The 15,025-nt window shown below is 35.6% G+C and overlaps 1 protein-coding gene across 6 annotated transcripts in view; it reads right to left on the bottom strand.

Annotated features, from left to right (window-relative positions):
• Positions 1-3,895: 3,895 nt before the first annotated feature.
• LOC121861033 (inositol-tetrakisphosphate 1-kinase-like) overlaps positions 3,896-15,025 on the bottom strand; it is a 52,615-nt gene continuing 41,485 nt past the window's right edge. For 5 of the 6 annotated variants that reach the window (XM_042358556.1, XM_042358520.1, XM_042358527.1 and 2 more), the window contains 2 exons: positions 8,756-8,865; positions 3,896-8,579 (listed from right to left, as the gene is read on the bottom strand). In XM_042358556.1, the coding sequence (XP_042214490.1) occupies positions 8,410-8,579; positions 8,756-8,865 (280 nt within the window). In that variant the 3' untranslated portion in view covers positions 3,896-8,409. Of the gene's footprint in view, positions 8,580-8,755; positions 8,866-11,245; positions 11,928-15,025 lie in introns of those variants that run through there. The other variant, XM_042358565.1, reaches the window with a different exon arrangement.

Genomic DNA, 15,025 nt, shown 5'->3' on the forward strand with positions numbered 1-15,025 from the left:
GGTATTAATGGGTAAGGCACGGGATCTCTAGGTCAATGAATGTTAAGTTTTCTATTGTGTTTTTAGGGGCACTGAGAAAGCAGGAAAACATCGTGTACTGCTTATTATAGGTGACATCTGTGAGGGGTCAACAGCACCAATACATCTGCTGGGATTTTTTTATTACCCGGTATGTATTATGCATTATGTACAGTGGTAACGAGCATAACTCTCACCAATATGTCCAGGGTTCGAGCCTCGGCCCGACACAGGTGAGAAAGGTGTTATCCAGTGTGAACCTCACTACCAAACATCACTGTAGGTTTCCCAGCCCCCAGTTTCCTCCTGTACTAACACTAGATAGAGTGCCCAAATGGCTAGTAAAAATTATGTGGAAAAAATAAATAAAATTATATATATGCTGGAGGAAGCTGGCGGGGAAGAGAAGAGGCAGGAAAGTGTGGTGCAGGGAGAGGAAAGGGCAGTTGTACAAACCCTGCCCAGAGGTAAGGTCGTGGTAGTTGGGGACAGCCAGGTGAGGTTTTTAGATAGAACTTTTTGTGCAAGAGATAGAAAACGTAGGACTAGGGTGTGTTTTCCTGGGGCTGGGATAGGGCATGTAGCTGAGAGGATAGATAGGGTTTTGTCAGGGGAGGGTACCAATCCAGTCGTGTGTCTTAGTGTGGGAGGAAACGACATAGGAAAGGTTAGGAGTGAGGAACTTTTCAAGAGGTATAGGGAGGCGCTGGGGAAGATTAGAGATAGGGGAGGGATCCCGATAGTATGTGGTGTCTTACCTAGAAGAGGAGTTGGCGGTGAATGGCAGTCCAGGGCAATTGCTATAAAGTGCTGACTGGAAAAATATTGTGCAAACAATGGCAAGATATAAGTCTCTTCCCTCAATCCAATGCCTTGAACTAATGAGTTGCCCAAAAATGTCACTTGAGTGCCATCTATTATGAAATAACCCCATCAGAGAGTATCCAGCCCTCATTTAAGGGAGATGCTGTACTGTTAAGGCTAGTGATTGAATAGAGAACTAAAGTCTTGCCAGGGACTCATCAGAGGCCACCTGACCAGCCAAGGTGATACTGTTCCAAATTGTGTTTCATGTATCTATAGGCATACCATTTGCTCCATTGTTGCTCTTCCAATATTAATTTTACTGGAACATAATTAACAAAGTATTCCCAGTCCAGTCATGTGACGTTCCAGACATCTGAGTGTCTCGTAAATCAATGTATTGTACTATTGTACGTACTAATAAACAAGAAATGTAGACCATGTTTAAAACTACAGTACATTGAAAATCCTAACTAGACCTACCATCCTGAGAAATATCAATATTGTAGTGATATCTCCTTTATCCGGAACAATTGATGCAGAGCACTTCCGGGGATGCAAGAGTTCCGGGTAATGAGACGACTCTCACAAAGCCGGGTAAAAACCCCCCACCCTTGGAATTTTCTGGGTACCGGGAAAATTTTCTTGGAAGTTCCAGAAATTGCCCATTACATCATTTCTTGAACCCGGAATGAAATCCCTCATCCCCGGAATTTTCCAGAATAACGCATTATTTCATCTCAAAAAAAAAAAAAAAAATCACCAGAATTTTCTGAGTACCAGAAAAATTTTCTCAGAATTTCTGGAAAAATGCGCCTGATTTTCAACTCTCAAACCAGGAAAAAATTCCACATCCCTGGAATTTTCTAAGTACCGGGAAAATGTTACCAGAATTTTCTAGAAAATGTGTCCCTCGGAAAATTTCAATTCCAGCTATCGGAGAGTTCTGGTTACCTCTTAACCGGCTAACAGAGATATTAGTGTACAGTGGTCCCTCGATTAACTAGCACAATTGGTTCCACAGTCAATCGTTAATTGAATCTATTACAGTGGTCCCTCGGTTAACAAACACAATTCGTTCCACAGAGTATTTCATTAACCGAATCCATTGTTTCAATGGGATATTGGGTAATTAGTTCCAGCTCACAGAAAAGTACATACAAAGTAAGAAAAAATGCAGTAAAGTATACTTACTCTGAGGTGTGTATGTAGAAGGTTCCTGGTTGATGATGGGAATTAGAAGTGGGGGAGGAGAAGGGAGAAGAGAAGGAAGTGGGGATGGAGGAGAAATCACCTTTCAGGGGACCCATGCTTGATGCAGTAACTTCACCAATAAAATTTTAAGTTCACTAGGTGTAATTCAAGATTAATTTATTTAAATCAACACTGCACTGCGCTATATATTATCAATATGTTAACTAAATTTCAGAATGACCAATAATTTTAATGTAAAAATGCAAAAACACCAACAAAATCGATGTTCACTCCACTGTAAACAAAGTCACACTGACGCCTGGTGGGTGAGTCAAGAGGGTTATGAACACACAAAAAACTAGTTCCCAGTACTGCATATATTGTCAATATGTTAACTAAATTTTAAAATGATTAATAATTTTAATATAAAAATGCAAAAATATTAAAGAGCACAACTTTCTTGATATTTACTCCACTGGAAACGAATGTAAACATAGAACAGATTACTGAATTGGCAGACTAGCCCATCAGCCGATGCTCACAACAAAACGTGTTTGTCGTAAGGATTTCGTTAATCAAAGTTTAGTTCGTTAACTGAATTGAAGATCCTTAAGGGAGGTAATTTGTAAACCAAAATTTTGTTAATCAAACCATTCGTTAACCGAGGGACCACTGTATTTCAATGGGATATTGGGTCCAACTCCCAGAATAAGTACGGTACATACAAAGTACTGTATACCGGTAATAGAATTAACAAAACATTAAACATAAACAAAATGCGGTACTGTACTGTACAGTATACTGTACAATAATAAATAAAAGACAATAAAATATTTTAACACTTACTTTGAGGTGTGTATGTAGTGTGTTGCTGGTTGAGTTGAAAGGTGGAGGAGGAGGAAGATGAACGGAATTGGAAGTGGGGGTGGAGGAGAAGGGAGAAGAGAAGCATTTTAATGCTTCTTGGAAGGTGAATCACCTTCCATAATAATGTCAGGAACCTCTGGAGTGACAGATTCTCTAACATGAAAATCCTCTGTCCTCCTTTTGGAATTGAAATCACCTTCTGAGATTTCTTTGGACCCATGCTTGATAATTTCACCAATAAATTTTTTAGTTCACTACCTGTAATTACAGATTATTTTATTTAAATCAACACTGCACTGTATATTATCAATATGTTAACTAAATTTCAGAATGACCAATAATTTTAATGTAAAAATGCAAAAATATTCAAGAGCACAACTTTCTCCATGTTTACTCCATTATAAACAAAGGTAAACATAGAACTGATTATTGGCGGACGAGTCGATCAGCTGATGCGCGCACCAAAACGTGTTTCTCTTAAGGCTGTCGTTAATAGAATTTGTACTCGTTAATAGAACTGAAAGTCCTTACGGGAGGTAACTCGTCAACTGAAATCTTAAAATTGAACCGCTCGTTAATCGAGGGACCACTGTATATGTTATTTGGACCTTTTAATATGACCCTGAGTTTCCAATTAACAAAAAATATGGGTATAATATACTTGACCTTGATTAAATTACCCTCAGGTGTGCATGAAACTGGTTGTATAGTTTTGGAGATACAGTAAACTGAATCTTGAAATACATGTATAGTACACAGTACATACATACATACATACATACATATAGTATACATAGATGATAAAACTAAACAACCACAAGAGTTCTGACCAAAAATATCTGATGTTTCTGGAGTTAATGTTTCTTAATGCTGCTGAACGATGTCAATACTATTAGAATTTATAACATTTGCCATTTCAAAACTTTTACTATCATTACCTTTTGTCATAAGTTTGTAAAATATAAAAAATCTAAGAATTGTTTTAATTTTGGGGGGTCAAGTTATTATAAAACCATTTTAAATATTTATAATTTCAAATTGAGTGCAGTACTGTCTTTCATTCAACCTATAGAAATCCTATTTTACATTTCGCCATTGTAAATAACTATCCAGTAATAGTAATAATTTCATATAATATCCAAAGCTAAATTTAAGATACACTGTGAGTAGTGAGACTGAGAAAGAAATGTGGCTGATGATATGACCAACACACAACAGACACAAAACACCCTTACACTACACTTACCTACAACTAATACTGTACAACCATATAAGGCCCTATAAGCAAACAATCAAATGCTTGCTACATTTCTTCTATCATTAGCTAACAGGTATATAGAAAATTTAAATGAGGTATGTCAAATAAAAGTGAATCACACTAAAAGACTTTCAGAGGTTTACACATCAGGTTTTGACCCCAAGTTGAGATCTGAGAATATATCTATCAGGCTCATTTACTCTACAATACCGAAATATAAATAAATTCCATCAATATTATACTGGGTACTAAGATTCTACCCATAACACGATGCATTCTCTTATCTCCAGTTATGATGTAAACATTACCCTGTGAACCTTTGAGAATCCATGCCCAGTATCTTATATTATACAGGAAACCAAATTCAGTAACTTCATATGCAGAGAATTAATCTATTAAATATTATAATGCAGACATAACAGTTGCATGGCTAAGGCACTTGCTCGACTTTAAAACTGCTTTGATTGCAAACACTTTTAGGTTCTCTATACATATTAAACAAAAGTGCATTTATTTACTACGTATTTAATACCTCATTCCATCTGCGAGTCATTTTTCATTTTCACCGATACCTATAAATAACCTAAGGTTTCACCTTTTCAGATTCCGCTCAATTAAATGCAACACTCTTGAATGTCTTAAAAATAATATGGATCTCAAATAATTTCCAGAAGAATCACTTAATGTAAATGTTCCCCTTATTATTATATTGGGTGTAATTCTCGTTCAATGCTGTTAAGATTAGAAATGTCCTATATACAGCTGCAACCACAACAAATGTCTCATTTTTCAAGGAGCAACTGCCTAAAATACCAAGCCTTATGAACAGACAAAAATTAGTCATACAGTATTTACAGTACACAAAAAGTCTGACTAGTGCAAAATACTTATAAGCAAATCTTGGGTATTATAATGATGATATCTTTGCATAACATCTCAACAGCAGGGAAGGAGGTTGTAACAAGACTGTCTGGGAAAAATGGCCTGAGGCCTGTACCATAAAAACACCACAGCAAAAAAACTGACAATGAATGGAATTTCCTTTACTTGATATGATAAATGCATAAATCATGCTAGGTAATTTTTCATCTATCTTCTTCCTACAGTGGCAGAGCCTTAATGGTATGATCAAAAGATCCAGGACAGTATTATGAATTTTTTTCATATACTGTACTAAGCAACGATTAACAAACACTTCCAGCAAAAGTGATGATTCTGTACCCATATTAGTTATTTACAATGCTGAGTATAAAGATAAATATTATATGCAGGTGAAAAGTTGCCACAAAACAATATTAACCTTAACTGTTGCAACAATAGTCTCTGAATCCCCCCTCACTTTTTTTTTTTTCTGGCACTCATAAATCTCCGTTCACAAAATTTACGCGGGCAACTGGTGAACGTTTTGATTGATGGCTAACTTGTCGTAGAGTTTCCCTTTGCTGCCAGACTTACAATGCCTGCCTCAGCCCAAGCTAGCTGGCATGGAGGGGTGTGAGACACTTCAGCAAAGATCACTTCCCGTCAGCCACCTCGCGCATAATGCATTGGTGGGGAGTGTATGCTCGATCAGCCTAATGAACATGAAATGTCACACTTGTGAAAATGGGAGGGTAAAACAAGGTACAACATTTGGGCACCGAGGCACACACACACACACACACACACACACAAGAAAAATGTGGAGCATAATTTGCAGTCTTTGACAGCCCATTCATAATGAAATCAATGAACTAAGTGCATGATAAAAAGAGTTTACATGTTGGCTGAGAATAATGGCTAGAAATACAAAAAATCCAGACTATTATATGAGCAAAAAATGGAACTACTGCATTGGGCTTTAAAAAGTATAAGGCCACAACAGTGACCCATAGAATTCTTACAATCACCAGAAGGTTGCAACAGGTAAGGTTGAGGGTGCACTAGTATAATGTGTTATGTATCTTAGAAATGACCTTTCCTAAATACTGTACGAGAATAACCATCAACATGGTCATTGGCAGCATGGAGGTAGTGTGCAGGCCGGGTGAAAACCAACTTGGGTTCACTGGTAAGGAAAAACTGGGGAAAATCCTTACACAGAAAAGAGTTAATCAGTAAAACATTCAGAGAAGGCAGACATAACACCTAATATAAGTGACAATTAGAAAATTATTAATCCTTAGCTGATTAGAAATATATACAGGTAATACTAAAGTAAAGTAATATCCTCCAAAACTTTGACTGCTGCTTAGACCAACAAGAGAGGAGTCAATATTATCTAGATAATCATTCAGACCAGTAAACCTGTATTACTATTAATACGGTATATCCTAGACTATATTTAAGACCAATGAGTTCCCAGATTCAGGTTGGGTTTCAACACCTTTACCAAACACCTAACAGAAATAAAGAATTACGATTAAAAAGAATTGGAACCCGAGTTTTCTGATATTAATACTAATTACTTCAGCTGTGCCTATTTCTATCTACATACAGTATAAGAATAGTTCTCACTAAGGTAAATTTTATAAAACATCAGTAAATTTAAATTTCCCATCTTTCAAGTGACTGGGTTAAGGGTTAATTCTATAGAGTTCAGTAATGGCTCTCATCATATTTTCTGAATCTGAAGTCATTGGCTTTTAAATATACAAGGTATTCCTTTTATATGGGTGCACTGACTACCCCATTTACTAGAGAAGAAAATATAATAGACCGTTTCCTAAACTTGTGTTACATCTCGCTCCCATATTATTTTACCCTTTTTGGGGCGGGAGTATCCAAGCCCCAGGATGCAATAATAATAATAATAACAAAAAGAATAGGAGAGAAGTATAGGTAACAGTTATTATAATGCAAAATAATACTTTTTACAAATATTTCAGGTTTATAATAGCTAGTTAAATATATATATATTAATACTGAAAATATGTGATTAAATTACAAAGGGAAGAAGATGTAATGATAAATAAAAACGTATATTCCCCCACTAAATTTTCCCTTAACACTTTGTAAAACATTAAACTAGAATCTTCTTCCTTGAATTTACTACAGTACTGTACTATAATGCCCAACATAACCAAGGCCAAAAACTGATGTATCATATGAGTGAAATGAACATATGAGAGACAATAGGGTGGTAGTAATCTCAGTATTTCTCCCCCTTTAAGATAAAGAAATGGGATACAGAGCAGAAAACCAAAGTGTGCCGTGAGAGGCCACATCTAGTAAACAAAACATCACATATCAACAAAATAATACAGTACTTGCAGGGACATGCTCCATTACACCTGTTGTAAAAATGAAAAATAAATAAAAATAAAAATAAAAATTTTTGGTAAATTTTGGTCCACATTCTACCAGCAACTGCTCACTTGCCCTATGTAAAGTGAACAATATAGACAAACATTCAGATGGGAACATGAAGTCTGCATCAATCCTATAATGTCATCACAAACAGTATGTATATATAAACATCCCCATTATTGTGTCATCATCCACACTAAACACTGGAAAAAGAAGGTAATCATCCCGCACCATCACTACAACGTCAACACAACAGCCAAGAGTGATTACTATATTTAAAATTAGCCTAACGTTAATCCTGCAACCTAAACACAACCTTTTAATATAAAATTCTTCACTAAAATAATAAGTTATATATTCAATCCTATACAAAGTATGGCTAAAATATAATAATTCTAAAGAACAATACAGTAAGTACTCGGTTTATACTCTTACGAGACCTTACATGTACCAGGGGGGTAAATTTCCTTCCACCTTATAGCTACACTCCATTCAGTGTGAAAATGAACCATAAATTCATCCACATGAAATTCAGATCAGAATAAATGAATGTAATAAAACACAAAAACATTAAAAAACACAACTTTGGAAACACAAGTACGGTAAGCTATAACATAATCACTGTAAGGCTCAATCTCTAATACTGTATCCTTTAAACAAGTTCGTTGTTTCATGTCATCTTACTAAGTCGACATTTCAATTCTAAAACTATGGAGAAGTCTCTTCAGTAATAAAATTAAACCTTAGAAAAACTACCTACTACAAAATTTGACCCAAAAAATGCTTAAAAATAGATTGAGCAGTTTATGCAAAATATGCATTTTTTAAGTCTCTACTAAATTTGAGATAGTGAATCACACAATAATGTCCCATTTTTAATCTATTTGTTGAACATTATAACTGACAAGAGACCTGGAATGTATTGTATTCATGAACACTTGACTAGGCAAATATAAAAATGTTTAGTAAGAGTTACTTCACTAGCCAGTATCTACACCAGAATCTTCCTGAGGATGGTCAGGGGAAGTCATATTGATCGAATTGCTCTTACTTTCTACTATTCTTGTAGTATTGGCAAGAGCCGAGTCATTCATGCGCATAACTAGGAGGTCCACAAGGTGTTCCATCAGATTAGGCACCGAATCATAACCTAGAATGTTTAACACACCATTATCGGAATGCACACAGAAATTCACTTGCTTATGCAATATTAGTAGGCACGTAAAAGACTGTAAAACAAATAAGAAGGATGAGATTCTTTAGAGGTCCATCTACATACCATCTATTAAAAGCATCAAAGTTTAGAACAAGTTATTGTGTACTCACTGGGAAATGCATTGACATCAATAATGCCATATTTTCCAGTGCTGCTATCAATCACAACATCAATACCCAGAAGATCCATATTAAGTGCATTGCGAAGATCTACTACAATCCTGAAATTTTAAATGTTTTAGAGAAGTTATAAAACAAAAAACATCAAAAAGTATTCAGCAACATATAATGCAACTCATTGTCTTTTTATATAGATAATGAGAGATACAGTATAGGTGTACAGTTAGTGCTCCCATAACGCTGTAGTTGTGTTCCTGAAAACACTGCGTAATAGAAAAATCGCAATGTACTGACCACAGATTAAATGGGAGTAAGAGGTTAGGGGGTAGTAGGTTTGGGAACACCAACATGACTGACATGGGACACACTTTCACTTTCATATTATTATTAGTTTTTGTGTTCTTTTACAATACTGTAACTGTGTTTTAGTTTAATATCATTCATTAATAAAATAAAAATATGAAGAAGGGGACAAATGTTTGTTAAAGTGTGCTAAGTCTACGTTGCTATGTGATAGAAAACGGAACCTTGAAGGAGGGTGCAGAACAAAAATGATACGTAGTGGAGTGTGACTCACTTAACAGCCTTTAATGATTTTTAACCATATAAGAAATGTACCGTATTTGCCGCCATATAAGACGCACCACCGCATAAGACGCACCCCTATTTTACAAGGGTATTTTGTGGATTTTTTTTTTGGTATGTTTCGTCATACAATTATTGAAAGTGATTTTAAGGTGGTTTTGTAGGGGAAAGCATATGATTTTGTGCATGTAAATACAATATACAGTAAAGCCTCCATTAACAACGGTTCGACCACCAACTTTTCATATTTAAGACCCTAGATAACTTAGGACCCAATTCAATTTACGTCCTTATTTCATTCGTATTTACGACCAAAAATATATTAAAATTAAATAAAATTACATTTTCAAATAAATAATAACTAAATCCAGATACAGTATGTATTATAAAAAAAAAATTACTGTAAAAAAAATGAAGAGCATCTTGCACAAAGAAGCTGCCTGGAAAATGAGTGGTAAACAACAGTCGGAGCTTGGCGGGCCTTTTGTTTTCACGCATCTGGAACAGGAACAGGAGAAAAACTTTCTCAGGTTTCTCACAGCATTTTTGCATCCCTATTCAACATGAGTAAGAGAGCAAGTGATGGTAGTCTTGTTTCAAAAGCTAATAGAAAGTGTATAAACTTAGCCGAGACACTAGATGTGTTAAAACGATATGAAAAAGGTGAGAGGTCTGTGGATATTATATGGAGCAAGCAATGAACATATTTTCTGAAGTGGATCCATTAACAGAAAAAAGCATTAAAATTTAAATAAACACAAATGACCTCTACATAAGGATGTATAATGTGAATAAGAAAGCAGCTGTGCAAGGTTCTTTCGAGAGCTTTATTTTTCGAAGGCCTAAACCATCAACTTCAGCTACACCGTCAAATTCAGCATCATAGCAGCTTCAACATCAACTTCAGGTTCAGTAACAGTTTCAGCAACAGCTTTATGGAACCTACAGCTTCAGCCAGAGTTGAACCTGATGACTTCGTCATCTGAGTAAAAGCTCGCACAATATTCATTGGCTGTCCTTAAGTTTTAGACTTTACCACCATTGGTGAGTAGAATTTTTGTTTTACATTCGTAAATATTATTTAAAACATATATGAACAGTAAATAAGTGTTGCTTTCATATTCATATGTAGAGAAATGATATGTTTTCACATGTATGCACTTACTGTTCATACGTTGGCGTTCCCAATCGTCTCGCTTTATTTCTTTACCATTAGTTGTTAGCTAATTCTAGTGTCCCATTTATTAACATTAAATAACATAACTTAAAACATACAACCAGGAATTCAATTTTTTTAAATTAAGTTCACTACAGCTACAACCAGGGTCTTATTTTCTTCAGTTTCTTATGTAGAACCATCGTCACTTACGAAAACAATGCCGTCTTGTCTCCTCTTGTGTGTTATAATATTCTATGTATTATTCATGAAATGTATTGTTCATTTCACATACCGGAATATAAAGATTAATTCAATCAAATACATATTCAATAATAAACAATAATGAATCTTTTGTACATATTCTTAAAAAGATAAATGACGCGGTATCCTTAAACGTGCACATATATGTTGGCGTTCCCAATCCATCTCTTTTTTTTCTTTACCATTAGTGGTTAGTTACTTCTATTGTTCCATTTATTAACATTAAATAACGTTACTTAAATCATATACGTACATAAATTTTATTTTACATTCATTTTACTACAGCTACAACCAGGGTCTTATTTTCTTAATTTTCTCGTGTAGAACTATTGTCCCGGACTCCCGGCTGTAAACACAAACGAAAACAATGGCGTCCCATCTACTCTTGTGTGACCATATTAGTATTCATTTATATTGTACAAGGTGCATTCAGAAACATTATTTAAAGAATATAGTTTACAATTTTCATTAATTGTATTGTTTTGGGGGGAAAAGAGGGTAAAAAGCCACACAAAAGATATGAAAAGGTCACACTTGGGAACGCATCTCATTAGTATACTGTAGTAACATTATATTAACCCAACTCTACCTCTGATCAGAGCAGCTGTGTGGCTTGTTTATATTTTGGTCAAGAGAATTATCGACAGGATGTGCAACTCGTACTTTTAGCTGCGATTTTTTTTCGTTGCCATGATCGGCCACAAGGGTGTAGCACCATCGCTATTGTTTTGGCGTCATCGACTTATTGCAAATGGCTGACTGGCGGCTGAAGTTTCTGTTAACATTTCTTTAATCTTTCTAGGGTCATTTTTCATTTAGATAATAAACAAATGTTTCTTAAAGGTAACACAGTCGTTAAATAATGAAAGACATGTATCTGGTGTGGGTTACATATGCTGGGGAAGAAGGTACAGTGAAATGTTGAGCTTCCCTCTGCCGAAGCCATTATTTACGTCTTCAGCAAATTTGCCTCAAGTTTGTGATAATAGATTGTGATAATTTGGCTTGTTTTTCAGTATTTTATTATTAGTATAGGTAATATTATTAGTAACACAATTTTTGTGCTTAGTGGACTACTGCTCGTCCCAGACTCCCTAGCTAGGCGCCTCCGCCTACGGCCTCCCATCCGTAATACGGGCGCATTAGACGCAGGATAATCTGGGATAGTGAAAAAAAATAAAATGAGTCTTATACGCTGGCAAATACGGTAAATAAATTAAAAAAAAATTTTTGACTCGCCACAAGAAGAGAAAATTGTTGTTAGAGACGAGTGGTGGAGGAGGAAATGGAGGAGGTGGAGTCAGTCTGATGATGGAGGTGAGGGTTTATACCACTTAATCACTTCTGAGTTTTGTCCAAGAGTTATAACTTTTCTTTGTTTTACTTCACTTGCATTACTTCCAATACTGTACCAGAATGCTAAACACCCTTGCCACTAATTGTAATAGAAAGCAATAAAGTTGATAGAGTACTACAGTACTTGTACAGTAGAACGTCGATATAACAACGGATGCGTTCCAAGAGAGGTCGCTTCAGACTGAATTAGCACTAAATCGAAGTGTTGTTTCAATGGAATAATTTAGTTTGGTACTTGAGAGAAACACAAAATACTAAAAAGACTGAAAGTCTACCCAGATGCACCTCAGCCCATCTACTAGAATAAACAAAACATTGTTTTTTGTAGTATTATGTTAAAACAAACACTCATAAATCAACACAGCTAAAATTATGGGACGTGAAATGGTCTGTTTACAGATGATGGGAAGATGGGGGGAGGTGAGGTGATATGTTTGACAGTTGATGCCAAGGTCTAGTGCTTATTTATTTATCTGTCTTTAAGAGTGATTAAGTTTTCTCTTATAAAATGTCACTGAACTGACATGTTCTAAATAATTTTATTACAAAGGGCTAAAATTTTTATCTCTTCTGCAAAATATATGATGGTTATATTCAAATTATTTGCTGTCTTACAAGGATTCCTGTAATGCAAATTATATTCTCCTAACTTTAGTCTGTGATATTATATAAGATAAAAACTTTACGCCTATAACCACCCAACCCTGGCTGGGAAGATGGGGGGATGACAGTGACATGTTTGACAGTTGGTGCCGAAGGTCTAGTGAAGTATTTATTTGTTTATTTATATCCTTTAGATTGAGTTTATGTTTTTTGTTTATAAAATGTCACAGAAGTGACCGGGGAGAATATAATTTACATTGCTGGAATTCTTATAAGATAGTGATTAATTTGAATATAATCATACTATAGTTTGCACTAGACAAAAATTTTACTAATCATTTAGTCCATTATTTTGAGTACATGTACAGTACAGCTTTGCCCTTAGGACAGTGTAGTGTGCCCAGAGAAACATTAGGTGCGAATTTGAAAATATGATGCACCAGATTGACTCTCGCAAAATAGGAAAGATTCGCTTTAAATTAAAACATTGTCCTTAATTATGGGTGTCGCTTTAAATCAATAATCTTAAATTGAATCTCTTTAAATCGACGTTCTACTGTATTAAGTTAAAGCACAGTCCATGATGACAGACGTCTGATGCGCATAAAAGGTAAACAAAAGCTGCAAGGGTGGCGTATCCCACCTCGAATGATGCTGCGCCCATGTGACTGCATAACCGCTTATTCCTACTCAAGTGACATAGTTCCATTTAATCAATTGCGTTATATCCAAATTGCATCCTTTGAATGAATCCCCATTTGCCGATTAACCAAAGAATGTTCTACTATTATGATAGGTAAGTTATCCCCACCTTTCTCACCACCATTACCACCACTATTTCTATTATCACCACCTAAATCATATCACCTTCCTCCCTCCCTCCCACCCACCCACTGCATCTCACCGACAATCTGTCTCTCTCACTCATTCTACTGTGACTGTCATCATGATACAATATTGTACAACAAAAAAATATTGTATTACCAAACCAGAAAATAAAAGGCAAATGAAAGTTTAACACAGTCGCCATTTGCATACACTCCCTGGTTCACCATAGCAACGGAGACCAGCTGGTAGCTCCTCCGTCTCCCTAGCAACAGCCCCCTCCTCTCCCTCACTGAGCCAGCTAACTCATGTGCAAAGAAATGTATATTCCCTTATGTGATTGCCCACAGGACAATTATTTCTTTAATTTTTTTTCACAATATATTTGTAGGGTGGTGTTTACATGTAACGGAGTAAAAATATATGAAGAAAGTTACGTATATGTACACGAAAGTACGAGTTGAAAAACAACCATAACACCTCACAGCTTGGCCCAGTAGCTTGGTGGTTGCTGACGAGTCTAACCTAGCTACAATGCCATGATTAATCATTATTATATCAGTAAACACTAATAATAACAGTAAATCCAGTGACATATGGCAGAGAAGAGGAGAGTTATAACTGCAGATGATGCTCAACTTGGGTCATTCACTCCCCTTACCCACTCCTGTTGCCAGGCATAGCCAGGTGTATGTATGGGAGAAATACATATTTCGTATGCAGTCTAATTTGAAAATGGTGACAGGCTCAGTGATAAACAAATTATATAAACCATGCATTTACCTACAACAACATAATAAGAAACATTGTATCATTACTAGAGTGAATGAATTAATATTCCCACAAACAACAATTGACAACTCTGTTTATGTACCTTTATGTTTTATTGTTTTTATCTTCAGTATTTGATGTGTTGAAATTATTTTGTCACAAAGCTTAGTACAATATATTAATCTATCACTGAGCTTAGTACAAGAACACATCCCCCCTTATTACATTAATTTATAAGGGAAAAATGGTTTTGATGAAAATAATCCACCTAATGAAAGCATTTTAGTGGAACCTAACCCTTTCGTTCAATGGGGACTTGCTGTACATTCATCGCCTTACAACCAAATCGGGCTATGAAAACACACGTAATAAGAGACCTTACTATATGTACAGTAATAGGCCTCTTTCACATGAGTGTTTTATTTGTCAAAATGACAAAAACCTATAACCATGCATTAACATGGATACTTTTTACTGTGTGTCAGTTCAGCCCCATGTATTCATGAGAGAGAGAATGTAACTGGTAACAGTTAGATGTGTAAAACTGTAAATAACTGTACAGTATATATGATTTTTTCTTGAACGTAGATCCAAAGTTTTGGCGCCCTCCACTATATTTTTTTTTTGTTTTTTTACGGGGACCAGCCCACCCGGACACAGGTCACTGACCCACATCGGGGCCCGGGGGGCGAAAATGTAAC

The sequence above is a fragment of the Homarus americanus genome, unplaced genomic scaffold (genome assembly GCF_018991925.1).
Source record: "Homarus americanus isolate GMGI-L3 unplaced genomic scaffold, GMGI_Hamer_2.0 scaffold40248, whole genome shotgun sequence".
NCBI lineage: Eukaryota > Metazoa > Arthropoda > Malacostraca > Decapoda > Nephropidae > Homarus > Homarus americanus.